General features: G+C 50.9%; 1 protein-coding gene across 1 annotated transcript; it reads left to right on the top strand.

Annotated features, from left to right (window-relative positions):
* Window positions 1-12806: 12806 nt before the first annotated feature.
* On the top strand, window positions 12807-18909 carry LOC101974354 (cilia- and flagella-associated protein 144). The gene is given in 4 exon segments (XM_078035954.1): window positions 12807-12939; window positions 14921-14980; window positions 15937-16040; window positions 18799-18909. Coding segments are annotated over 4 exon segments (408 nt in total).
* The last annotated feature ends 7617 nt before the right edge of the window (window positions 18910-26526 follow it).

The raw sequence follows: 26526 nt of genomic DNA, 5'->3' as shown, positions 1-26526 counted from the left end.
TGGCGCATGCCTGTAATCTCAGTAGCTCAGGAGGTGGAGGCAGGAAGATTCTGAGTTCAGCAATTCAGTGCTAAGCAATTCAGTGAGACCCTGTCTATAATAAAATACAAAATAGGGCTAAGGATATGGCTCAGTCATCAAGTGCCCCTGAGTTCAATCCCTGGTACTCCCCTCCTCAAAAAAAAAAAGAGCTTTTGGGGGCCAGGGCAGAATGTTCTAGTTTAAATATGAAGTGTCCTCTAAGAGCTGCTGTGTGAATAAAGGAATATTTTACAAATGGAATGATTAGATTGAGAGTGTAACCTAATCAGTTCATGTTGGTTGGAATAAACTCACTGGGTGGTCATTGTAGATTTTGCATGATGAGAGGAGGCAGGGCACTGGGTCATGCCTGATAGGGTTCATTTCCCTACCTTTTGCACCTCTCTGCTTCCTGGCAGCCACTAGTGAAAATAGCAGTAATATCAGAGCAGGTCACAAAGAGAGCTTCTGCCCTAACTGCATGCAGCAAGAAAAACCTCGGCAGGCAGAAGGTACTGACAGATCCAGTCAGTGCCTGGTTCACCGTACAACTCACACTCAACAGACCACATGAGAAATGTGACTAAGATATTGATACATAAAAGAATCAAGTCTCCTGGTGCACTCCCAGAGTGGGTGTGGGTGGAGCGGACTTACCTGTCAGCATACTGTGCTCCTGACTTGCTGTCAGGGTGCAGTAAGTATCCTGCTACACTTCTGTGAATGTCCCCATCGCCACTCTCCTGGTGTCTGGGCTGTTCAGCTGCATCACTTGTGCTGGTCTCTGCAGAACATGTGGAAGAAGAAACCAATTTAGATGTGAGACAGAACAAAAAGTAAAATAAAACAGGAAGAAGCTGGATGTTGAAGAAGTGTACTTGTGGTTCACACTGGGGCACCATGTAGGAATTTTGTGTGCCTGGCTTAACTCACCATGTCTAAAGCCCCAAATCAGCTTTGGAGAAAGGGTTGGACATATGGTAACTATAAACATTAAAATCTTCCCTTCCCAACCATCCAGGCAGGTGGTTGCACATCAAATCCATATCAAAACCACCCATTTAGTGGATTTGTTTCATGTATTCCACTGACCATCTGTCTGTCCATCCGTCATCAGCTACTCATCATCTGAGTGACCCCTACTGAGCCGTCCATCAATTCCAAGGCACTTTTTCCATCAGTGCTAAGTGAACCACAATTCTCATCTAATATTGATTGGTTGTGATTCCTCCTGTTCAAGACAAAAAAATGGCAGGAAGTGGAAAGATGGGAAAGAGGGAGGGACAGAGGAAGGTTGGTCAGCATTTTGCTTTGCTTTGGTGCTGAGGATTGAATTTTGCCCAGGTTGGAAAAGTGCTCTGCCATGGGGCTGGATTCCCAGCAAGGCAGTGTTTTCAACTCCAGATCTCTCTCACCTCTTCCATAGAGGTGTCCCACAGCTACTTCCATAGATTTATAGTCTCTATTTTTCAAAACCACCCACATGGTTCAGAGGTCTGGGATGTATTTTTGTTGTAATTTTAATTTAAACATACAATTATTTGTTTTGGCTTTTATTCTTTAATTATGAGAAGTGTCAACAAGTTCTATTCTTCTAGGTCATTTATATCAGCTCTTCTGAGTAAAAGTGGAAATCATTTTCCTTCCAAGGACTGAACCTTTGTTTGATTGGATATTAACATCATAGCGTTTTCACAGAATTAACATGAATGTGGCCTCTATAATCAACACATAAAAATTTTTGAACAAGACTGGAGTGGCATCTAAATTAAATTATGATATTTCCCAATAATACCTTAAATTGGTGGGGCACAGAGACAGAGTTATTTCTTAGCTGCTGATTACAATAAACTATTTAAGTAGTGTATTGCTAATATAAGGCTTAAGGCTTCCATTCCCTCACAAAGTTACTTTTTTCTGGGATTTTTGTGCATTTCATATGCATTAAGAGAAATATGTTCATAATATGTGCTTCTTGTCCTTTATTCTGTTATTGTTAGTTATGACTTCCTGTTAACTCTTCTTGATAAATTCCACTGAAGACTTGCCCTCTTTTTCTCAAAGAACCACCTTTTGACTTTATTATGGTTTTCTATTAATGTAATAATTTTCAGGTTTCACTAATTTGTCTTGCCATTCGTGTGTTCTTCCATTTATTGTTTTGTTTATGCAATACTATTTAAAACCTAATTTAACTTTGTTTTTATTTTTTGACTTTTTATTTTTTTAAGCAATGCAAATAAATAATTCTATATATTTCTGTGAAAGGATTGAGTTTTGTTGTGCTCAATCCTATAGTTTGATCAATTTTGTCTTCATTGATTCCTAGCATTACTGATATTTTTTGAGGACACTAACTGTAGACGAGTGTTCTGAATTTGCTAATGTGCCCACAAATGGCCCCATCTTAGTCTCTTTGTATTCTCCTTCAGGCTCTTTGGGTCCGCTTTGGTGATGCCGCCCAGTGAGGTCAGGTGGTTAAAGCCATGCGACATGGCAAAGCCCTCTACCTGGGACCCACTTTCCTGGCCACTTTCCTGGCACAGCCACACCAACAGACACATGTGGGACTGGAAACGCTGCCGCTGGTGGGGACAACACTGGTGATTTTAAATTTCCCTGCTGGGTGAGGTTAAGAGCCTGGTCCTTGAGTCCTTCTGGGGGCCTGTCTGCCCACGACGGGGCTCACATTGTGGTGGGTTGTCTTCCTCCTGCTTTCATGGACTTGTGGAGAGCTGCGTGGGTTAAGACCTGTGGGATAAGACAGCCACACGTTTTCCAGTTTGTCCTCCTCTTACTTGGTTTTCTGAACATCTCACAGATGTTCTGTCTTCATAGGCTCCTATTCCTCTCCGTGTTCGGAGACTCTCCTGTCGCAGGAGCAGTGAGCGCCCTCTGCAGGAATCTGGGCTTCACGGACTGGAAACGCGCCCTTCAGGGCGTCAGAGTTCAGTCTGCTCTGCTGGGCTCCCCTGGCTCACCTTGCTGTGTTCTAGAGTCCCGGGGACTCACCTTGCTGTGTTCCATAGAGTCCCCGGGACTCCCATGGGTGTCTCAGGGAGGCTGTTCTACTCATTACAAAGTCGAGCTCCCAAGCTAATCGGAGGAGAGGACACAGCCCTAAGCAAGAAGCTGTGGGTTGCGGACTCCTGGAGGACCCCAGGGAGAACCACTGAACCCCCTAGGGCTGGAGGTGGTGCTCATCCAGGTTGTTTGCAAGAACTCTTATGTGAGTGGCCAAATGCATTTATTAAGCAACATATATTAGAAATTCAGATTTGCTTTTAAAGTTTTTGATAATGTGTTCCATTGAGAGAAATATAAACAAGTTTTGCTTTGTTTTTTTCATTGATAACCTGAGACACTGGCCACCTGATACGGTATGCGCATGTACCTAGCTAGGTCTACAGTCTTTCTGGGATGCTCTTCAGGAAGAAGCCCCCTGACACTCGCTCCCTGCAGAGGCAGAGCTTGCATCTAGAAGCACTGCGTTTTCAGCTCTACCCACCTGGGACCTCTCATCCATGAAACAGAACTTCCTTCCTCCCCACTTCTGCTCACTGATTTCAATGCTTTGAAAACCAGAGAAAACATATTAATGAGAAAGGATGGGTGAGATCTGAAAACCCCTATTATAATATTTTTAAGTAGTATGATGAACATTGGTAGTGCATGTTTTAAATGAATACAACACTTTATTTAACCCTTAAAGGCATACATTCTGAATGGTACTGTTAAGATACAATTCATATGCCATAAAAACTCCCATCCACTGGACAGAATCCCAGGTCTTTTAATATGTTAGAGCTGTACAAGAATGGCACCAATTTTAAAATGCCATCATCTCTTGGCATTTTACTTGAATATTCTAAAAATCAAATATCATATTAGTTAACATAGCAATCTGTTGTATATTTACATGCATATATTTTTTAAAATTTACAAATGAATGATGATCTCTATGTGTATTTATATAGGTATCACATATAAATTTACTTAATAAATAAAAAAATAAATTTCAAATAAAATTATTTAAAAAACCAGAGAGATGGGGGAGGATCTCAGAGGATAAAGGGAAGATGAGTGTAGTAGGAATTGAGGTGACTGAAAGAGGGAGGGGAAAAGGGAGGAAATGAGAAGCTAATTGACAAAATTATACCATATGCATGTACAAATATACCCCAGCAAATTCCACCTTTATGCATATATATCAAGCACCAATTCAAAATTAATAAATAAATAGAGGGAAGATCAGTAGAGAAGAGGAAGGGGAGTGGGGGAGGGGGAGGGGAGGGAGAGAGGAAACAAAAGCCCAGGAGGCACTGCTGACCCTTCTCAACTGTACACAAGGTGTTCTCCCTCCTCTCCACAGTGACTTTTTTCTCCAATATTCTTTATAGTTGTGTTCATGATTCAAACACTTACAAAAGCTTCTTTTATTTATTTTACATTTTCCCATAGAGGAAGCCCAAGATAAACCACGTGGGCAGCAGGCTTGGTTTGCAGAGGAAGAGCCTTGTCTCCAGAGCACCTCTCCCTGCAGACTTGTCCCAGCTGCCCAGTGCCCGCCTGGCCCAGGCCTACAAGTCAGAGCCCTCACTCCCTGCACAGGCTGCGGAGTCTGTGGGGCCTCCTGCAGTGGGCAGATGGGCAGATGGGCCAGCTATCCTGCTCCAGTGACTTGGATTTCCTCCAGCTCACCAGGAGGGTCAGTTCTGGTACATCAGAGTGAGAAGAGGGGAAGGAACCCGTTCCCGGGTAGTATAAATAGGCCTGGAGCGACGCAGAGATTTACACTCAGCACTTACATTTCAGGAGTCAAGTGTGTTTTTTTAAGATTATTTTGTTTTACTTTGCTTTAAATTTCTCTAAAATGTAAATAAAAAAAGTAATTTCTCCCATTTCTGTTAAGCTTTTATGTTTCACGTTAAACATTTTGCTGCTGCTTTTATCTTTACATACAAAATAACAGATGTACTGGGTCATGATCATATGATGATCCCATGCTTTGACCTCCTTGCATAAGCAATTTATATGTATGTAATTTAATATTTTACTTTATATAATGATTTAAATACAGTTCAGTGTATCTTTATTTGTCTGTTTCATTTTGTCTTTCTCAAAATGAAGATCTCTTGTTAAGTATATATGCATTTAAAACACACCTTTCAGCAAGTCTAGAAATTAAACTGTTTTAAATAAGTTACACATCAACCAAGTATCTCTTATTGCACCATCAGCTGAAGCAGAGCCCTCTGGTCTACCACCAAGTACACACACACACACACACACACACACACACACACACACACAACTGCACATATTTTATACTTATAAGGCCACAAACTGTATTTTAGAATACATCCTCTATGCAGTGTGTAAAGCGATCACCAAATAAGAGCAATGCAGACGATGTTCCATTACGTGATAATGCACAGTGTCTGTGGATGCCTGGGTCCTCGTGGGTTCTGTCACTTATTTTGAAAGGAAAAGCTACAGATGGTCTGCAGACACTCCCAGGGATAAGCCAGAGGGACTCTCACTGATTCATTTGACCAGGAGGATCACGATTCTCACAGAAAGCCCTACAGAAAACGGGCCTTAAAAGACAAATTTTTCTAAAAGCTCTTGACGGATGCAGGGCACATATTATTCACCTTGACTCAGAGATTTTTCAAAAGAAGATGGAGCCTCGTGGTGGAAAATCCATGGAATTGATGAGGACAGGAGGCCTGTGAAAATGATAATAATAATAAGTAGACAGAGACACAGACAGGGTGCACAGGCAGGGAAGGTGGCAGAGTGGCCTTTGTCCAAGCGGCCACACTTATTTATATCAAGAGGTTACATTAAGTCGTTAGTACCATAACCACATTATTGTTTAGAGTATCAGTAAGGTTGCTTATTCTGCAGTTATACTTCACAGTTACAATATGCAACGTTAGGAGCTTTGTGCAGTTCTCAAGAAAGTCCATTGTCTGAAGTCACTGTTAGGCAGGCAGCTCCAGGAGCACCAGAGCTTGGTGAGACATTGTAGTTATCTAGCAAGTAAGTTCCTTTATTCCCAGGAGCTATGTGCCTAAGATTAAGGTGGAAGCTGATAAGACTCTAGCATAGAGGGCATTACCATAGCAACCAGGCATCCTATGCCTTTGCACAGAGACTTTCCCAGGCACCAAGCAAGTCATCAGGAACCCCAATCCCAAACACAGAACCCCTACAGCCCTGCCCTGTGGGTGCTGCCTAGATAGTGAGGAGGGACAGCAGTGCCATTGGGTAGGTGGAGTAGACATTTGGTGACAGAGGGAAGGCCTGTGACATCTGGGAGGGTCCCAAGGTGGGTCCCAGGTGGCAGCTGTTGAGGGTCCATGAGAGGACAATGGGACTTTACCCCCTGTAGTAGTTGCACCCCTCCTCCACAGAAAATATTAACTAAGCTTCTCCACAAATCTTCACCATAATTGATTTTAGGACCATCAGCAAAAGAGTCTCTACAAAGAGTTCAATGTAGGTAAATTTTCTATTTTCCTGTTGCTCCATTTTAATTGGCCATTGGCCTGGAAGAAATCAGCACTCCAGGTACTGAATGCCCCTTTACTAGTTTTTTCACACATATTTTTCCAGCATAGTAGTTTGGAGAAGTATGTTTACTAAATGCAAAATGTGATAAATAAAAGACAGGTCCTTTAACAAGGCCTCTGGCCTTGAGCTGGGGCTTCACAGAGATAGATGTCTACATTTCTAAGACAAGAGAAGTTACCAACTGGGCTCCATGGTAACAGCTGGCAGGGGGAGGAAAGAAAGGGGAGAAGCAGCTCTCTCTTTCTCAGGTGTTGTTCTTGAAGGGTTAACTTGCCCAGAACAGAGAAAGAAAAGCTGCTTTTATATGAACTTCTGCAGACTGTGAACTTCTGAGCCCCTCCCCTTACAGGCTGGGTATACGTTCTGAAACTCCCTGAACTTGGAGTTCAGGGGGACTGATTGATTACAGCAAAAGCTGTTCTCTCTGAACCTGGCTATAGCCAAATAAAACTGTTTTGTGCTATCTTTTGTGCCTTGCCTCATCTGACCCCTACAACACTGCCACAGCAGGTCTCAGGAGAGATGGGCAGTGTGGAGACAGGCCTCTGATGAAGGAGCAGAGGGCAGAGTAGGTGGTCAGTGCTGGGTACCAGGGTCGTCTCAGCAGTGCTCAGGCAGATGGCACAGGTACTCCAAGGACACTGCCAGAGGATTGGCAGACTGAATTCATCAGCCACCAAAACAGCAACTGGGTCCCCTCCAGCAACTGCTGGCAAAGGCTGGACCAGAGAAGCCAGACTGTTCTTGGCAGAACTGTCCTGGGGCAGCCAGCTTGGGATGCCCTGCATTCTGATAGCTGGACAGCCAGGCAGACGGTGATCACTGTGGTGCTGGTCAGGGGACACCTGACAGTGTGAACTTGCTGTGGAAGGATGATCCCAAGTTTGAAGCTACCCTCATCCTTCAGAAGGGCTGGAGGCCAACTGCTTTGCATTTGGGGTCAGGGAAGCAGACAGCTGGTCATGGGCCTGAACCCTCTCTTGGCTCAGCCCCAGGGCAGCTGCTCTGCCCTGCAGCGGCTTTGCTCAGGATGTTTGAGGGAGTAAGGGGGTTCCTGCTGCAGTGCCCCAGGTATGACCAGGATTCAGATCTTCAGGGATATCTGGTGCCAGGGGAGCAACTACATTCCTGATCCCAAGAAAAAAACTCAGGCACGTCACTCATTTCCTCTGGGAATGTCTGTGTCCTCCACTGAGGTGGTTGAGCATGTCCTCCACAGGTTCATGGGATGGAGGCTTGGTCCCCAGCATGGCAGTTCCGAGGTGCAGAGCCTTGTGAGACTGGGGTCAGTTCCTCATGGCACAGAGCACCTCCCTGAAAGTGGGCAGATGATGGGCTTCCAGAGCCAGTGGGCTGCCACAGGAGAGGCTTGGCATACAACGAGGCACCCCACAGCATGCACCCCGGTGCAGGAGGCAGCTCCCTTTCTGATTCCCTGCCATGTGGTGAAGCTGTCAGGTGATGCTACAAAGCAAACAGAGGAGGCCACCTGATCTTGGACTTTGAGAGTTAAAAAAAAGCACAAAAAGAGACCTAAATTAACATTTTTTTTTACACAGTGGCCAGACTCTGGTATTTTATTATAGCCGTTCTTCCTTGAACCCACTGCTCTTTCCCATCATGGCTGCCTGGAGATTTTAGGAGTACCAAAGGCCTGCACAAATAGCTCCCAGGGTGCTCTGGACCTCAGAGATATTCCTCTCCCTGACTGCAGTGTCCTCAGGACAATCAGGAAATTGTATCCCGGAAGCAAAGGCTCTGAAGACTCACTCCATGTACCTGGGGAGCTGCTGCCTGCTGTTTGGAGCACCACCATGGGGCCAACCAGCTGTGGGAACAGGGGTTGGGGACTACTAAAGAAACACACCTTCCAAGTAACAAGCCTGGCCAGGCACCCCTGCCCCAGATCTGCTGCTGGAGGAGTGCCTAAGGATGTGTGTGGGGGTCCCCTGGATAATCCTCAGTGGCAACTTCCACAATAAAAATCAGAACACATTCTCTTCCTGCATCGACAGGGGCCAGCACCTTCCCAGCAGTATGCGGTGGGCATTTTTGTCTGCTGTACCACTCCACAAATGAACAGGCCATGGCAGAGATGAATGGTGAAGGCAAGTGGCAGAGTAGAAGAGCCAGACGGGTGCCAGCGCCCAAGGTCCAGTGTGGATGCTATGAACCACAACATGGAGAGGCCACTCAGGCCTAAGTCGATGTGCCAGAAGACTCCAGCACTGCCAGCTCTGACTGGACTATCCAGCCTAAAGATGGCCCAAACACCACCCATCATCTGACAGTCAGAGGTCACGGCACCCGACGAAGCTTGTGCACGTGGTCTGCAGACATTTCCAAGGCACAAGTGTAAAAGGTGTTTGGGGCCATGTGCTTCTGACCAGATCACAAACTGAGGCTGGAGACACCACCTAGGAGGAATGTCCAGCTGCTGGAGGCCCTGCATACTTAGGTATCTCCAGCACACCACCAATCTTCAAATCCCAGCAGGAACTGGGGAGATGCTTCCTGTATTCTGCACATTAGATGTGAGCCCTATTCCTGCACACTACAGATGTGACCACTGAGATGACTGAGCACTGCAGTGTCCCCTGGGCTGTCAGCTGGGGACACACACCCTGGTGGCCCACACCCTCAAAGGTGATGCAGAGAGCCTCCATGTTCAAAGAGTGTCTCTCCTCGCGACTCACTCCCTCCGTGTTGGCTGGCCAGGACACAGGGAGGGAACCGACGTAGTCGACAACTCCACACAGAGCTGCAAACCGAACCAGAATCCATGATTCCTCATTGTCAGCAAATTCAAGATGGCCGTGGAGGGGCCTATCCAAGAGGAGGTGGGGAAGGAATAGGCAGGCAGGTGCCCACCCAGCACTCCTGGGGCCTCGCCCCTTCTCACCAGGCAGACACCAAGACCACAGAGCCACAGACTCAGCTCCTCAGACAACCAAGCGCCAGCCCAACGGCCACCTCTCCAGTCAACTCCCAAGGATGCAATGCAGGGTGTGTCAGTGAAGGGGAGTTCCTTCTCTGTAGGACACTCCTGTGACAGTTGGTTTATAATATTCTGGGCTCTGAGCCACTTTGGGCACAAGGGCACCCCAGTATTTAAGAGTGGTCACCTGGGCTCCCAAACACACTGAGTGATGATGGGCAGTGTGAAGATGGTGGGAATGCACGGCCACAGGCTCCCCTTCCAAAGACCCTCTGAGCACGCCCTTGGTAGGAAACTGTGTCATGTTTGGTGCTTGAAGTCAGAGGAAAAGGAAGGATTTATGATTCGAAACCCACCTGTCCTTACTCCTGCACAGCATCAACTCCATCCTGCCATGAAGCTTGGGCAGGAGGATTTGAGAAAAGGACTGAGGGAAGTCCTAGTGCCAGGGGTCAGGACATGATCTGGAGGCCTCGGCTACTCAGGAGCCCTGACCTCAGGATCTAAGGACTTCCATCCTCCCTAGTCCCTCACTCAGCAGTGCTGTGATTCTGCAAGTCAGCTGCCATCTGTAGGCGTCCACACCCCCAGGAGAGGAACAGGAGGCCACCCGTCCCCAGGCCACCTCACTGGGCTGCTGTCAGACTCAGGAGACGAGGCCCCACGATCTACACCAGTTGTGAAGGACCAGACTCGGGTGAGATGGAAAAGCAAACCCGTTCTCCACTGCCCTGGAGCCTCCCACATCTCGCTCTGGGTCCCCAACCCCCAAGGGTCTCCCTCAGTCTTTTCTCCCTGAGTGGACAGGCGGAGCGCCTCTGAAGGACCTGCTTCCTCTCCAGGCATCTCTGTATGTGGTTATTTTGGGCCCTAAACCTACTCTGTGTCAGCAGTCGACAGTCAACATGGAACACAGCAGTAGGGAGAGGAGGGGAGGGGCCACAGGACCTGCCAGGGCCTCATGGCTCTAGCAGGGATCTGAGCCCAGGCGTCACCTGTTACTCACTCGGCCCTGATGACCGTCGAACGTCTCCTTTGCATAAAGGCACTGCCCACACAGTCCCTCTGAGTGTGTTAAGTCCATCCTGAACCCCAGGACCGCCCTGAAGCCCAGCTCTGGAGCAGCTGGAGCAGCTGGGCAGCTTGTGAATGGTGGGATCAATCTTTTGACTTTGTACCAAGCAGTGATTTCTCCTTGAATTAGAAATTTTTTAAGCCCAGGTAAAATGAACCTGATGGGCACGTCCTCCAGGAAAAGCTTCTAACTTCTGTTAGAAGTGTCTAGTGTCTCCTAGGCTTGATTTGCAGCCTTTGAACGGAGCAGTTTTCCATTCCACTTTCTATCTTCTCCAAGAGAAACGAAGACCCAAGAAACACTGCAGCACACGACCTGCCCCATGATGTTTTCTTCCTCGAGTGCTGGATGGACACACGGCCAGTGAAAACAGTCTGCACCCTGATCACTCACTGCTTAGGAAAACTGCACAAAAAGGAGGAGGGACTTCCCTGATGGCATTCACCTGGACAGCCTCCCAGGTGCAGATTCCTGCTGGGAGTGGGGACAGGGGTGGGTTTGAGGAGCTGCTTCTCCAGGTAAATGTCTAAGGCCTGCTCCACACATGGGCACTGAGCTGATTCATAGCTACGATAGAAACTCTCCTCTTAGAGATTATTTCTCTACTGCTGGACTTAAGATCCTCAAAACCCAACACCCCACCCATGTCAGGCACTGAAGACACAGAAGTTTCTAAAAGTTTTACTGGTCCCACCTGCTCTGACCCCACTGCCTGCTCAAGGCAGCCCCCTCCCTAGTCTCTAGCATCCTCCTCATTGCAGAATGGACACCTCTTCTCCCCTCTCACGACCTCTATTCAGGCAGGGAGTTAGATGATAGGAAAGGGCTCTGGAAACACAGTGAGTTAATCCACTGGGACACGGATTCCACTTTCCCATCCCACTTCCCTGCACAGGGTGTGAACACACTCGGCACCACCAAAGTGTGTCCTCAGGAAGGGCACCTAGGACCCATGCACAGAGGTGTCCCCTAGCCCTCTGATCAGTTACTGCCTGAGGAGGGCAGTCTTCACATCCCCCCAAGGACATGGACTCCTAGTGCCACATCTCTCTCTCTCTGCTGTATCCAGTGACCACTCTTGAACCTAGACATGGGACCAGTCCCTGGATGGTGGGGCCTACTCAGTGCACCTACAGAGTGGGGGCGGTGCCTGTCACAGTGGACCTTACATCATGGAATCTGAGGAGAGAACTGTGGGAGGCCCTCTGGCAAGGGTCAGTCACTGGTTGGCCAGTGAGTAGCTAGGACTGTCCAAAGACATGACTAAGAAGCTTGCTCCTGTGGATAAAGCTCAATGCCCATGCCCCCCTCCTGCGCCCCCACCCTCCAGCCCCATCACCCGCCTCCCTTCCCTGACCCGCCAGGCTGCCAGCCCTCAGCCTGCTCTCCAGCTCAAGCCCTCCCCTTCTGGCCTCTGCCCCACCACTTTCCCTCCTCTGCCTTACATGGTCCCTTCCCAACACCCTGCCTTGAGGGGCTCCATGCCCAGCTCTTCCTCTTTTGCTCCCAGACCACCCACTCACCTCCCCACTGTTCATCTGGCTCCCCTTTCCCGTCACTCCCCCATCTATACCCCCTCTCCTCCTCCCAGCTCTCCCTTCTAGGTCCCCATAATCCAGTCCCACCCACAATCCAGCCTCCCCAACCAGGCAGCAGGGTTGACACACTCACCCAGGGGACATGGTTTCCTCCCTGTGGGTGCAGGTCACAGTCCCTGGGACTGTCTTCCCAGCAGCCTGAGCAGGTGGACCCAGGGGTCACAGGAGGATGACAGCCCCATATTCAGCCTGGAATCCACCCTTCCTGGAGATCACCTAAATCTTTTCTAGGAAATGACTGGCCAAGATGAGATCCAGCTGTCAGTCTCTTACCTGGGCCTCCCCACTGGACCTGGAGCCCTTCCCTGATGATGTCCAAGGGCAGCTCTAGTACCCAGGTTCTGACCTGAGAAGCTGGGGCAGGTGAGTCCAGTGCCTGCCTGGGGCCCTGGGAGGAGGGATCTGGGGGCAGTGGGTGGAGTCAGGGGACTGGGTTGCCCAGGGGAGGTCCAGGGCTGGAGACTGGAGCATTCCAACCAGGACTCTGTTGCCAGTAGACAGCCGGGACATTGTTGCCAGAGATGGCAGAAGAACAGGCACCGCCCCAGCCAGAGGGCACTTAGAGAGCCCCAAGCACCAGCATGGCCAGGCCATGGCTGGACACCAGAGGGAGAGGGCGATCCAGGACCAGGTTCATCAGAACCAGTTCCTGCGGGAACAGTACCTGCAAGAGCTGTGCACGAAGAAACTGTACATGGAGTACCACGTGAATCCCCTGTGCAAGGGTGAGGACTAGGGGAACAGAGGTGGGACACTGTGGGATGGGTTGTGGGCGAGCAGGCAGCAGGGAGAGGCCTGCCCTGATCTCTAGTGTCCAGGAAGGGTGGATTCCAGGGTCACCCGGCCTCCTGAGACACATCAGATGCATTGAAATGCATCCACCTCACAATGAGATCAAACATACTGCATGTAAAAAGGAATGCTTTTGGGGGGAGGTGAATTCAAGGGCACTCAGTAAAGCCCCAGCTCTTTTTATGTTCTGTTTGAGACTTGAGCCTCCATAAGTTGCTGAGACTGGCTTTGAACTTCAATCCTCCTGCCTTAGCCTCCCAAGCTCTGAGGATTAAAGGCATGTGCCATGGCACCCAACTGGAAATGGCTTTTAATATTTTTGTTTTTGATGGAATTATATTTTTCAGGGCTTTTATATTTTGTTTTTGTTATATTTTGGTTTCATTTTCATACACTAAAGGATTTTTTAGGACTTTACTATCATCATAGCCCTTTCTTTGGAAAGGTCAGGAGAGTGGGCTCTGGGCAGCGCTCCCTGTCCTTCAGGTAAAAGCACCCTCCCCTCCACTCCTCTCACCCTGCACACTCCTGTGAGATCCATCTCATCCTACAACATCAGCAGCCCCTAAAGGACACTGGGCCTCAGATGAGCTCCAGCTCTGCCATCTGACCACCTCCCAGCTAGCTACCTTGGACTCACCATTAGGGACCTCAAATTGGCCCTCTGGAAAGCTAGGGGCTCTGAATCCCTTGCCCACCCTCTGCTTCTCCAGAAGACCCTGTGGCAGCACAAGGCAGCTGGGCCCTTCCTTCCTCAGGTGAGAAGCCTGAGTCAGCCCCAGCCTCCATCCACCAGTCCACACACCTGGCAGTCACAGAAGTAGAATGTCTGCTGCTTCACATTTCCCCGGACCCTTGTCTGTTCCTACCTCAGGGAAAGACTCCATGATACACTGGGGGTGTACCCACTTCTCACTTAATTCCACCCTCTGGACAGCGACTGGACCTGCCCCTCTCCAGCCTCACCTCCTCCCAATTCCTTCCACAAATACAGTAGGGCCTGCCCCCCTCCACCCCGCCACCATTGCTAGGCTCCCTCTCAAACTCCTCTTTACCTCTGAACGGCTCATTCCACAGCCCCCTATGGTACCTGCCCACCTGCTCCTCCTCCCTGAGCTCCCCCCAACTCTCTACCTCCATAGCCAGCACCCCTGCAGCCTGGCCATCTGCAGGAGACTTAGTGACTTGATTTTGCTTAAACTCTTCTGGCTGTCTTCTGTCCCCATCACTGATTTGAGCAGAAAAATTCACTTCTGTTTAGGTTGGTTCATTCCAACAGTCTAAATAATCCCTCAGGCCACATTCATTCTGGGAAAAGTGATTTCCTCCAGTTCTTTCCCTTGGGCACAGGATTAATGTGGCCACTGTGGTGAAGTGAGAAAATACTGTAGATTGCATTTCTGTTTACTTGTACTGTAAAGAAAAATATTATATTTTTCTAATATGCAGATAATATTACATACGGATGACATACACATTTCATATCTTAGGGGTGCATGCTCAGAAGTCTTTTTACTCCTGGGCAAGGTGGCATATACCTGTATCCTGGCAGCAGGGAGGCTGGAGCAGGGAGATTGCAAGTTTAAGGATGACCTCAACAGAGACAGCTCTCAAAATAAAAGAGGGCTGGATTAGGGTTAGAGTTAGAGTTAGGGTTAGCTCACTGCAATAAATAAATGTGTGAATGAATAAACAAACATAAATCCTAGTAGGCTGTGGCTTGTGGCCACTGCCCTGGACAGTGCCAGGCCAGATCCTAAGTCCTGGAGAGCTGTGGGACCTTGTTCCCAGCACCCAGCCAGAACCCCCTAGGCCCAGGCACTACATGGGTGCAGAATGGGAGCCTAGTCTAGGGTGAGTGGCGGGAGGCAGGGGTTGTGCTCTGACCTGCACTGTGTCCCTGCTCTTCTCCAGTTCACACAATCACCAGGAAGCCCATGTCATGGCATGATAACTTGGAGGAACCTGAAGATGGTAAGTCCTTGGGTTGGAGACTTCGTGAGGTGGGGCAGAGAGAGGCAGGGGGCTCAGAGAACTCGCAGGCAGAGTCACTGCAGGGAATCTCAGGGTCCTCTGCTGTGGTCTCAAGACTACTCTACTGACCAGGCTCAGAGAGACTGATGTGCAAACACATGCCAACTCATTACTGTCATCCACAAGAGTCCCCATGGCCTGAAGATAGGAGTCATTCATTCACAGATGTTCAGACGTTACTCACATGGGTGGGTTCTGAAGGCCTAGGAACTGGATTCATGTCCTGGTGCTGCCACTCCTTAACTGCAGGCTTCGGCCAGGTTGTTGACCTCTCAGCCCACTTCTTGGAGTTGTTGGAAGGACCAAGCAAAACACCACAGGAGCTTAGAGCTGAACCCGGCTCATCATGCTCAGTAAACACAGTCCTGTTCATGTTTCCACTTTCACCTGGTGACAGGCAGTGGGGTGGGCTTGGGGGTCTCAACACAATCAGGTAAAAGGCAAGAGGGCAGCCTGTAAGTGCCTCCACCAGTGTGTGGGGTGGGATCATGGGCGACAGCATGGAGAACAGGTGCCTCCGTCAGGCAGGGGGTGTGGGACTGTTGGAGCAGGTGGGCACAGGTGGTCCAGGGTGTCAGGTGGGAGGCTGTGGAAGGACCCTGCATAATGGAGAGGCACAGGAGAGCAGCATCCTCATGTTCTGAGAACAGAGGTGTTGACCTCTGTCCCTGCCTGCCCTGGACTCCCCGGGGACCTATGTCTGTCACAGCCCTGCCCCAGGGTCCAGAACAGTGCCTGGCACAGTTTGAACTCATTTGCTGACATTTGCTGACACATGGCTGAGAACCAGACGCCCCTGTCTCAGGCCCTGGCTCTGCACACAGAATTCTGTGGCCCTGGAGTGGTGTGGCCAGGAAAAGGACACGGGCAGCTTCTAACTGGAGACTTCTCTCCAGTCAGGTTTCTGAATCTCATTCACCATGCTGCTCAGAGACCCAGGAAGAAGTACCCAGAGACGTAGATGGAAAGTCAGGAAATGGGCTGGGAGGCAGAGTCCTTGGTAAGTGAGGCCCCTGCTCCGGGCAGCAGTAGGAACACAGGGTAGAGTGGGCAGTAGCTGAGAGCAGAGTGGGCAGCCAGCTGGTAGGGGCTTGAATTCTGTCCTTCTTGATATCCTGAGACCTGGGGTGAGTTTCTAAGCCACTGTGTGCTGATCCTGTTCATAAATGGGGATACCACAGAACCTGCCTCACAGGGTTGCTGAGAGAAGCAGTACCTGGGACAGTGCCCAGCACACAGCAACTGCTCAGTAAACGTGGCCCAGCTCCTGTGATGCAGATGGGGAAGAGCAGAAAGGAATCCCTGAGCCCTGCCCAGGACAGTCAGGTGCTGCTCCAGACAGGAGGATGTCTCCAGGGGGCCCACCACTCACAGAGCTCACCCCAAAAGGAGGAGGTGTGGCTCAGAGCTGGAGAAGCAAGGCCACACGGAGGTAAGGGACAGCCATGGAGATCTAACTATCAGTGAAAGAGGGGACTTCAGAGGAAACTGCTCAAGACCTTGATTGAACATGAATAAAGAATCAGGGATCAGTGATTTCTAAAGACCACACGGAAGGCTTGATCCAAGGGGGGCTGTGGCTAGGGCAGAGGCTCCTGCAGGGTGGGCAGCTGGACAAGCTAAGAATGGAGGTCTGTGGGGGGGGTCACTGGGGGGAACGTCTGGGTGAGGGGTCCTGGCTAAGCTGACCTGGCTGGATTCTTGCTGAAGGCAGGGCAGGGACCAGACCTGCACTGGGGGACAGACGGCAAGGAGCCCACAAACACCCAGGACAGTCAACACTCAGGGTGGTGGCTCTCACTACACTGCTCAGCTGGAGTTTTGCTGAAACTGCATGATGCAGAGGTGACCACAGAAGGCCCTAAGTCAGGCCTGGTTTAAGAGGAGGACGACCTGAGTGGAATTTGGTCCAGGAGAGTCCTTGACCAGTGAGAAGGAGGTGGGAGGGAAGGGAGCCTTATGAAGACAGGTCAGCCCAGGGGACAGTGGGCATCTTAGCAAAGCTCCAGAGAGCTGGGGGCTTCACGCACCATGGGAAGGTTGCTCCCTGCACCGCAGGGCGTCTCCTGCAGTCAGCACACACCACAGGAAGGACGAGTGTGGGGCCCAGCCAGGCCTGCCCTGCTTAGACCCTTCTAGGCCTCCAGGATAGAATGCTGTGTCTGAGACCCAAGGGGCCTGCTGGCACTCATTCTGTCCATCACACACGTGGGGACAGTGCCCTCAGGTGGCACAGGGAGCAAGGTAGGAAGTAAGCCCCCCAGATTAGATCCAGGTGTTGTGGGAACATCAAAGATAAAGAAGCTGGACTTTCAGAGCACTGTGCTTGGGGCAGAGGATGTGATTGATGTGCTCCATGGGCCCCAATGTGGGGACCCTGTCCCTGGCAGGACCTCGCCCTGTTCAGAGCACCCCAACCTCAGCCCAGGGACCCCTGGTAAGTAAGGCTCAGTGTGCACCTCTTTGCCTTGTGTCTCTGGGTAACACTTGCTGAAAATATATCCTCATGTGGGATGCATGTCCAAACACACACACACACCAACACACACTCATACACATACACACACTCATACACACTCTCACACACACAAACATACACACAAACATATACACACACACTCTCACACATGCACACACACTCACACACTTACACATGCACACACACATTCACACACATACACACTCATGCACACACATACACACACTTCACAAACATATACAACACATTCACACACACATACACACTTACACATACACACTCACATACACTCACACACGCACTCTCACACTCACACACACATCCTCACACATTCACGCATACAATTCACATTCACACACACATTCACACATTCACACACATACACACACACACTCCCCCCACACACACTCACACACATACACACACACACACATACACTCACACATACACACACTCACACTCACACACTTGCAGACTGGGATGGGATGAGCAAGTCCCTGAATGATTCTCAGGGCAGCTTCTCTAAGGTGCATGTGCTGAGGTCCTCCTTCTCCCTGGCTCCCTGTGACCCCCCCCCACACACACTCCCTTTCCATTCAAGCACCTGCTGAACACTTATTGTGTGCGGATGCTGTCCGGGGACAGGCACAGCACCGCCCCCAGCTGTCCCTGGCACCCCAGCACAGAGGCCTGCTGGCTCTGGGCATCCTGGCTGTGGTGCCCACCTGCCTCAGAAGGAAGAGGAAACAGTGTAGAAAGAGAAGTGAAACGCAGCGCAGTTGGGCCACGATGGGGCAAGCAGCTGCCCTGCTCCGTTAGTCCTGCAGAACTGGACAGTTCACAGGAAGGAATCGGCCTTCCCTGTGTCCATGCAGCCAGGGGCACCAGCCCCAGATGTGCTGCAGTCCCGCTTCCTGGGGCCCAGGGGTGGGGTGGGGTCACGTCTCAGCTTCCATTTTCCCTGAAGGCAGCTGGGATGAGACCAGGTACCAGGAAAAGAGAGAAAACAGAATGAACCGGGCGTTTGATGCAAGGTCCCCGGAACCTAGGACTTCCCGGGTGACCCACAGGCTTCCCTCCATGTAGGCAGCGGGCAGGGAGGAGCCCCAGCTCTGAGGAGGTAATGCCCCTTGCTCTCGGGACGCTCTAAGTGCTGGTGTCACAGTTTCACTAGCAGCATTGAGCAGGAGAGCCCTGGGGTCACCCGTGGTCAAGGAGGCCCGATGGGTCCAGGTCTTCCCCCTCCTGACCAGCTTATGCTGCCCCTACCTCCATCTAGGTCAGCCCGGAGTGCCATGACCACAGGCTGAACCACTTCAGGGTCTACAAGGACATCACTCTGTACAAGGTCAAACTGTGGCTCCTGGGGGAGAAGGACCACCGCAAGTAGCTCTCCGCGGAAGAGCCGGCTTTTGCGCTGAGCGCCCAGTGTGCTGTCTAGGGAAATAAAGGTGGTCTTGCTAGAAAGCAAACCTGCTGCAAATCTTATGACAACTGAATTGAGATGGAATTGCTTATTAATCAATATATGGGGAATAACTTCTAAATTCTCCACAAGTACTGCATAAGCTTGATTTAGGGGCCTTTGAACTGAACAGGTTTTCCCTTCCATATTCCAATTTTTCCAAGAAAATGGAAAACCTGAGAAACACTACACAGTGATATTAGTATTTGGATTTGGAATGCCACCTAAAGGCTCCTGTGTTGAAGACCTTGTCCACGTGTAGCTCCGTTCAGAGGTGGGTGCTGGGAAGTGATTGGGTTATGTGGGTGATTGTCTAATCAATGGATTGATCCACTGATGGGGCCATATTTGAATGGACTGTTAGGGGTATAAACTGTAGGAGGTGGGGCCTGCTGGAGGAGGTAGATCACTTTGTGTGGAGGGAATGAGCTAGAAGTATCAGTCTTGTCCCTGGCCCTCCTCTCTCTCTCTCTCTCTGTCTCCCTGCTCCCCATGCCATGATGAGATCAGCATCACTCTGCCCTCTGCCCACCATGTCCAGAAACAATGGAGTCCACCAACATGGACTGAAATCTCTGGAACCATGAGCAGAATAAACCTTTCCTCCCTTTAAGTTGGTCATGTGAGGATTTTTGCCACTGGAATGAAAAGCTGAGCAACACAAACATGACCTGACCCTCCCAGTGTTCACTGCAATCCCAGGTGGACACCAACAAGAGAAAATGGCCTGCATTCTGGGATCACCCACTTGCCTAGGAAAAATCTAGATGAAGAGAAAGTTGGACTTCCCTGCTGGCATCAGCATAGAGAGCCACCCAGAGACCGAGCCTGGAGTGAGGACTGGGTGTGGGGTAAGGAGCAGTTTTCCAATTAAAGACTTTTGGCCCTCACTGCACACAAATATTGGTATCATTAAGTCATAACTCTGTGTGGAACCCTCTTTCACTGGAAATCATCTATCCCTTAGATTCAAGGGGCCTCCAGACTTGTTATCCCACCCATATTGAGCAATGGTTCAGTGTGGGAAGTCATTCTTGCACGTGATTGGGCACCTCCCTGATTGGGTGTGAGGCGTTCTGGCCAAACTGTGTCGGAGCTATCTCCACCCTCTCCAGGTGCGAGAGCCTGTCTGTGTGGGGGTGTGACTGACCACTGATCCTGAGGCCAATCACTGACCCTGACCTTGGAATGCTGCCCTCCTCCACCTTCATTGAATGGAATTTTCCCCTGAATTTCTTGTTCCCCAATAAAAGGCCACCCCCTGGCGTGCTCTCTCTCTCTCTCCTGCTGGCGCTGAGTAAGCCTTGCTGCCCCACCGGGTGGTTTGAGGTGAGAGCCAGAGAGGTGAGAGCCATCTCGGACCTGGGTCATAGAAAAAAGTAATTGAGTCTGTTTTATTTTGATCTCACTAGTTAACTTCTATGCCATGGACCTCTTTAATAAAACCAGCGTGCTGGTTGCCTAGTGTGGAGTTCAGTGTTCTTGGCATTGAAGACAACACAGAACTTTCTAGAAATGTTCCTGTGATAATGAAAGCTATGTTCAGACTCCAGACCTCAAACAAGGAAGGTGCATTTCAACATCATTCCAACCAAAGAACCAGAGGGTGCTGAGGGAAGCCAGCTTCAGGAAAGTCCTGTCCCTGTGACAAGGTCACCTCACTTTGCGGGAGCAGCCTCAGCACATTCACACTGTGCCCCAAAGAGCAGAGGAGAGGTGCCCAGAAGGCAGTGTGGGTCCTCAGAGGCTAAAATGGTCGTGAGAAATCGAAAAGACTGTGGCCACTTAGCACATTCAGGAGGACACAGGCTCCTGTCATTGAATAGTCACACGGATGTGATGTGAGTTAGGGAACAAACTGTGAGACCACAGACAAACCACAGAAGTAAAGCCCCATCCCAGCAGTCCTATCAGACCTTGACCAAAAATATGGGAGGGTCAGGCTGCCCTTGGGAGCTCGATGCCCTTGTGTGCTGCTCCTGCATACCCTCCTTGTGCCTGGCTCTGGTCCCACCTGCTCTGACCCCACTGCCTGCCCAAGGCATTCCCCTCCCTAGTCGCCAGTATCTTCCTCTTTGCAGAATGAACACTGCAGTGGAAAAACCCTGACATAAGCAACTTAAAAAGGAGGAAAGGTTCCTTCTGCTCATGGTTATAGAGATCTCAGTCCATGTTGGTGAACTCCATTGTTTCTGTGCAGGGTGGGCAGGAGGGGCAGAGCGATGCTGCTTCTTTCCAGGTGAGGTCAGAGCCTTTCATTGTGCTCTCCTTGAACTGTGTACTCAGTGCTCTGTCACCTGTGGGAGTCCAAGGCGGGCTTAGAGAGGGGACCTCAACTGGGAGCCACCCCAGTTCTTGATATTTGCCACAGAACTGCAGGTGAGTCAGTCAGCAGGGCCAAGGTAGAAGTTATTTCAGGACAGCAAAGGATGCACACCCACAGGGAGTGTGTCTGACCCGACGCTCAGGGGAGACCAGTGGGTTCCCAGGCACGAGCACTCCCTCCCACATGTGAGGGTTCCCAGGTGAGGGAACTCCCCTCCCATGTGTGAGGGTTCCTGGGTGCGAGTACTCCCCTCCCATGTGGGAGAGCTCCTAGGTGTGGGCACTTTCTTCCTATGTGTGAAGGTTCCTGAGTATGGGCACTCCCCTCTGTGTGTGAGGGTTCCCAGGTGAGGGCACTCCCCTCCCATGTATGAGGGTTCCCGGGTGTGGGCACTCCCCTCCCACGTGTGAGGGTTTCTGGGTGCGGGCACTCCCCTCCCATGTGAGAGAGCTCCTAGGTGTGGGCACTTCCTTCCTGTGTGTGAAGGTTCCTGAGTGTGGGCACTCCCCTCTGTGTGTGAGGGTTCCCGGGTGTGGGCACTCCTCACCTCCTGTGTGAAGGCTGGTGTTCTGAGGAGGCTGGGGTGTGATCCTAAGCAGGAAGCCACAGTAGATTTGGGTGATGTGGAAGATGTTTACAAATGTCCCTGGAGATCAAGTTATGGTGAACCGCTGGTGCCTGGGGTCAGATGTCCCTCTTTGTCAGGGTGTGGCCATTAATCACTTGAGGGCATGGTGTGCAAGCTCTGCAGGTGCTGGCAGCTTAATGACCATGACCTGTCTCTCCTTAGCACCATGGTGTGCTCTGTGGTCTCTGCCTGGCACAGTGGGCATGATGTGACTGCCGTGTTCTCAGGGGCTCCCTTCACCAAGGCTCGTCTCAGCTACAGCAGGCTGCCCTGGGGTGGTGGTCGCCCCTCAGTTCCTATTTTCAGAGACTATTATATGTGGAGTCATCACAATCCTTGTGACAAGACATTCCAGAGTTTTTTCACTAGGTCATTGTTCTTTCTTCCTTGGGTGAACTTTATGGGTACAGAAGTTCTCTCTACCTATGATGGTCTGTGTCTGTCCTCAGAAGCTCTTCCAAGTCCTGGAAGTGGCTGGGGCCTGTCTCTCTAGTAGTTCACTCTGCCAAGGAGCCGCCAGGTTCAGCTGAAATAAGGGCTCTGTCTCCAGGTCTTGCTCAATTTGTTGCATTTGTGTTTCAGGTGATGCTGAGGAATCCCGGGCTGTCAAGAAGGCTCACTTGGTGCTTTGCAGCATCGGGTCCCACACTGGTCCCAGAAGGGACATGACTCTGAGAAAGAGCTGAGGGGCACAAGGGAGAAGCCCTCAGGGAGGACCACAGGGAGCGCGAGGCCCTGGCAGGGGATGCCCTCCAGGGCTGGTTTGCTGGAACTCTGGTCCCAGTCCCTGAGACACTTATTAAGCAGAGTACTCTTATTGAGTGACAGTTGGTTTGGAATGTCCTGTGTTCTGATTCAGTTGGAGAGCCAGGTGGATGCTGGTCTGCAGAATGCTGTCCTCAACACCAGGAAGGTTCATCACAAGGTAGCTGGCACTGGGAACTTGCTGAAGTTCGGCCTCACAGCTGAATCTCATCTTGTCCTCCAGAGGAGCTTCTTTGATGTAAAGTGCATCTCATTTGGGGTCAGGGACTGAACCATAATAGAGACAGAGCTGGTCAAGGACCTGAGCCCTTGTGTTCAGCCACCTCTTCTAAGGCATCAGCTGTTCTCCATGCAGAAATGCCTGGTCTTTATGTTTGAGGAAGAGCTTGGGGGTAGCTCGAGGTTTAGTGGTCCAGGGTGTGACTAGGGCCTCAAGATTTGGTGGTCTCTGTCCTCAGGGAAGCAGCTGTATTCCTATCCCAGGTCCGCTATCTCTGGCATGTCCCTTCTTGTAAATGCAAACCTCAGCTGTGGAATCTCTCTACTCAGCTCATGTCACAGGGTCTACTTGAAGATCACAAGCCATGATGCAAAAACTCCCCAGAAGCTGCAGATCACCACACCCAACAGTGGAGGAGAGGAGCCCTTTTCCTTCCCTGCCTTTAACCACCAACTCCCTCCCTGGAGGCAGCCACTAGCCAGTGTGTGGCTTTTCCTCCCAGATATTTAAAATTGAAAGGCCATGCACATTTATGCTGAGCAGCCATTTTATGCTAAAGCTTTACCTGCATCAGGTTACATTCAGCCTCATGATACCAATAGGAAGGCACATTTCAGTGCTCAAATGACAGTGCAGAGGACCCAGGAAACAGGATTGCATGGCTTACCCAGGTCCACAGCTCCAGGCTGGTCTGAGCCCAGGCCCTCTGCTCTTCTTCTAGCTCTGCACTGCCTCATCTACAGGAACACGGTTCCCACTCACCCCATCTGCAGGTGTGCTGAAGGCCCCTCTCCAGGACCTCCCTGAAGTCCCTCTCTAACTCAGGAAGTTCTATGGGGCACCAGTGAACACTGGCATCCACATTTAAACTCTCAATCTCAGCAGCAATTCCACCCAGGACCAGGAAGAATGGGAGCCATGAGCGTCCAGGAAAGCACTGCTCACAGGCAGCGCCATCTGTGGACTCAACATTTCAGGCTGACCCAAGTGTCCTTCAGTGCACAGCTGAGGACCTGAGCCCCATTCCTGTCCTGTCCTCCCTCTCCAGGCTTCTTCTGCCCAGGACGGTGGCCCAGCAGCAACTCGGTCCAGGCTGGTGAAGCAAACTCCTCCGTCCACTCTGGTCCTGTGTCCACATGGAGTCAACTCCCTGAGGAATTCATGAGCAGCCCCACCAATGTGCTTGCTGACAGGTACTCTGTGTCCTCCTGGCCTCCTGGGGCTCTGCTGCAGGAAGAGGCCCCAATAATGTCAAGGTAAGTAAACCTTCTTAAAAAATAGATGTGGTAATTTGTTGGTTTATTTTAAAATAAATTCACACATTGACATTCCACCATGTGGGTCACAGATAACAGGCTCATGTCCTGTATGAGCTACATCATGGGTCAATACCTCTCCACTGCCTCAAAGTGCACAGCCCACTTTAAATGTGTTCACTCCAGGCCACACTCATCAGTGGACTGATGAGCCCTTTAGATCACCTAAAAAGCAGCACCAGCCCCTGGACATCAGAGTAGAGCATTGGGGGCCCCATGTGTCAAGAGGAGCCTCACTTAACACTGCTGGTCCTCTGCCTGGGTGGCTAATGATCCCTAGTGGAGTATGAGTGGTGATGGGAAGACAAGCAAAGCCCAGGAGAGCTGGAGGATCCTGCTGCCCATAGAACCTGGGTGGGAAACTATGCTGCAGACAGGTCCTCACCTCCAAGTCCCATACACTCTGCTACAACCATCTTCCTGGGGAGACTTTAACCTCTGCTGTGGGCTCAGCATCCATTAGGATGTTCACCCCTGTGGCCTGGCCCCCCGTGTGGGGTGCTGACCAGGACTGACTGAGTCTGCAGGATCCCATGTTCCTGCTCTTCCATATAATGTGGCATCCAGTGGTGGGGTCCCCTGGGGCTTCACACCTGTCCCTTCCCTCTTTCCCTGAATGTGGTTTTGCAGGAGGGATCAGAATGCCCTACCCTGGTCTTGAACACCTGGAGAGCTGAACAGGGCTCCTTCCTTCTGCAGCTAGACCCAGGGCAGCACCTGCCACCCATCCCTGGTGGGGCTCTGAGAGAGGAGGAGCGTGAGGAGGCCTTGAGAGGCTCACTCTAGGCTTCCCCACATGAGCTGTGACTCTTCACTTTATGTCACCCCAAATAAAAAATGTCACCACATGTGGACAGTCTTCTTCCCATGTCTGGCACCCACCGTGGTGTCTGTGTGGTGCTAGAAACACTGTGGCCAGCAGAGGAGAGAGGCCTCCTTCAGGGGCGGAGGGTCAGGGTGGGACATGGCCTCCTGCATGGGAGGAGGAAAGGCAGGCTCTGTGTAGGAAGGAGGGTGACCTCAGCCTGTGATAGGACAGTCCCCAGTATCCCTGTCCAGCCTCCCTGGGGAAGTGCATCCTGGGCTCTTCTGAAGGACTGAAAAAAAGAACTGTGGGTGTTTCAGGTAAATGTAAATATAAGTGGACTCAGGTTTGGTTTTCCCTTTGCATTGCCAATTCCTGGGGAATACATTATAGTAATTAGCACCCGATGGCCTGCAGGGGTCAGCACAAGCTGAGACCACTGGACTGGGAAATGCCTCCTATTGGCCCAGATCTGCAGCTCCCTTGTCATGGCCACACTGCCCTGGAAGTCCTTTTCCTCTGGATCCTAGGTACCCAGGGGCACTGAGAGGGGCCCTGCTGTGTGGGATTGACATGTAAATGAGGGCACCTGCAGGCAGCCCCTGGCTTTGGGCTGCAGAGGGAGGATTTCTAGGGGCAGCAGGAAGACAGCAGGACACCTGGCTTGGGAGGGGAGGGGCATTCCCTGAGCTAAGAGGAGGAGATGAGCACAGCATGGCCTGCCCCAGCCCAGGCTGTTGGTGCCTGGACACTCTGTCCCTCCCTAGGCACAGGGAGCAGGGGCAGCCCTGTGTCTGCTGTGAGCACTTGTGAAAGTCTCCCTTGAAGCCTGGAGGCTGGAGATTGCTTCCTGCTCCTCCCCTCAGGGCCAGGCAGAGGCAGGGGATGCAGGTCAGGTCAGCAGTTTAGGAGGAAGTGGCCTCATCTCCCAGAGTGTGGGGATCTGGTCACAGAAGTCACCTCCTTCAGGGTAACTTGGGCTCCACTTATCAACATTATTTTGTGCCTGCATTTCCCCTCCAGTGAACAGGTAGTTTGCTAAGGAATGTGACATATCCTGTCTACTTAGGCCAGGCAGGGCTGCAGCTAAATTGCTTCTTGGAAAAGAAAGCATGTGGGGGTCAGCACTGTGGGCCCATTTGATAGAATCATTCTCTTAACCTCGTGGTCCCACCATTCACATCTGTCTGTCCCCTAACAGAGGGACCCTGGCCATGCTGGTCAGTGCAGGGGTAGGCACTGTGTCCTCATTATTCCTCCTCATCCAGAGCTCAGCCCTGAGCCACCCATCTTGGGCTCAAGGCATCTCTGATGATATACCCTGTAAACATCTGGTCCAGCTCAGGTGAGGAAAGGACCCTCCTCAGCTAATCCAGGGTCCTGCTCAGGGTGTGTTCCAGGGTAAGGCATGATGAGGAAGCTCCTGGACAGAGCAATGAGACCCCTTCCCTGATCCTGCTGCCCTGCTCCTATCCAGCACAG

Source organism: Ictidomys tridecemlineatus, unplaced genomic scaffold (genome assembly GCF_052094955.1).
Source record: "Ictidomys tridecemlineatus isolate mIctTri1 unplaced genomic scaffold, mIctTri1.hap1 Scaffold_138, whole genome shotgun sequence".
NCBI classification, from domain to species: domain Eukaryota; kingdom Metazoa; phylum Chordata; class Mammalia; order Rodentia; family Sciuridae; genus Ictidomys; species Ictidomys tridecemlineatus.
This window is presented reverse-complemented; position numbering and strand designations above follow the sequence as displayed.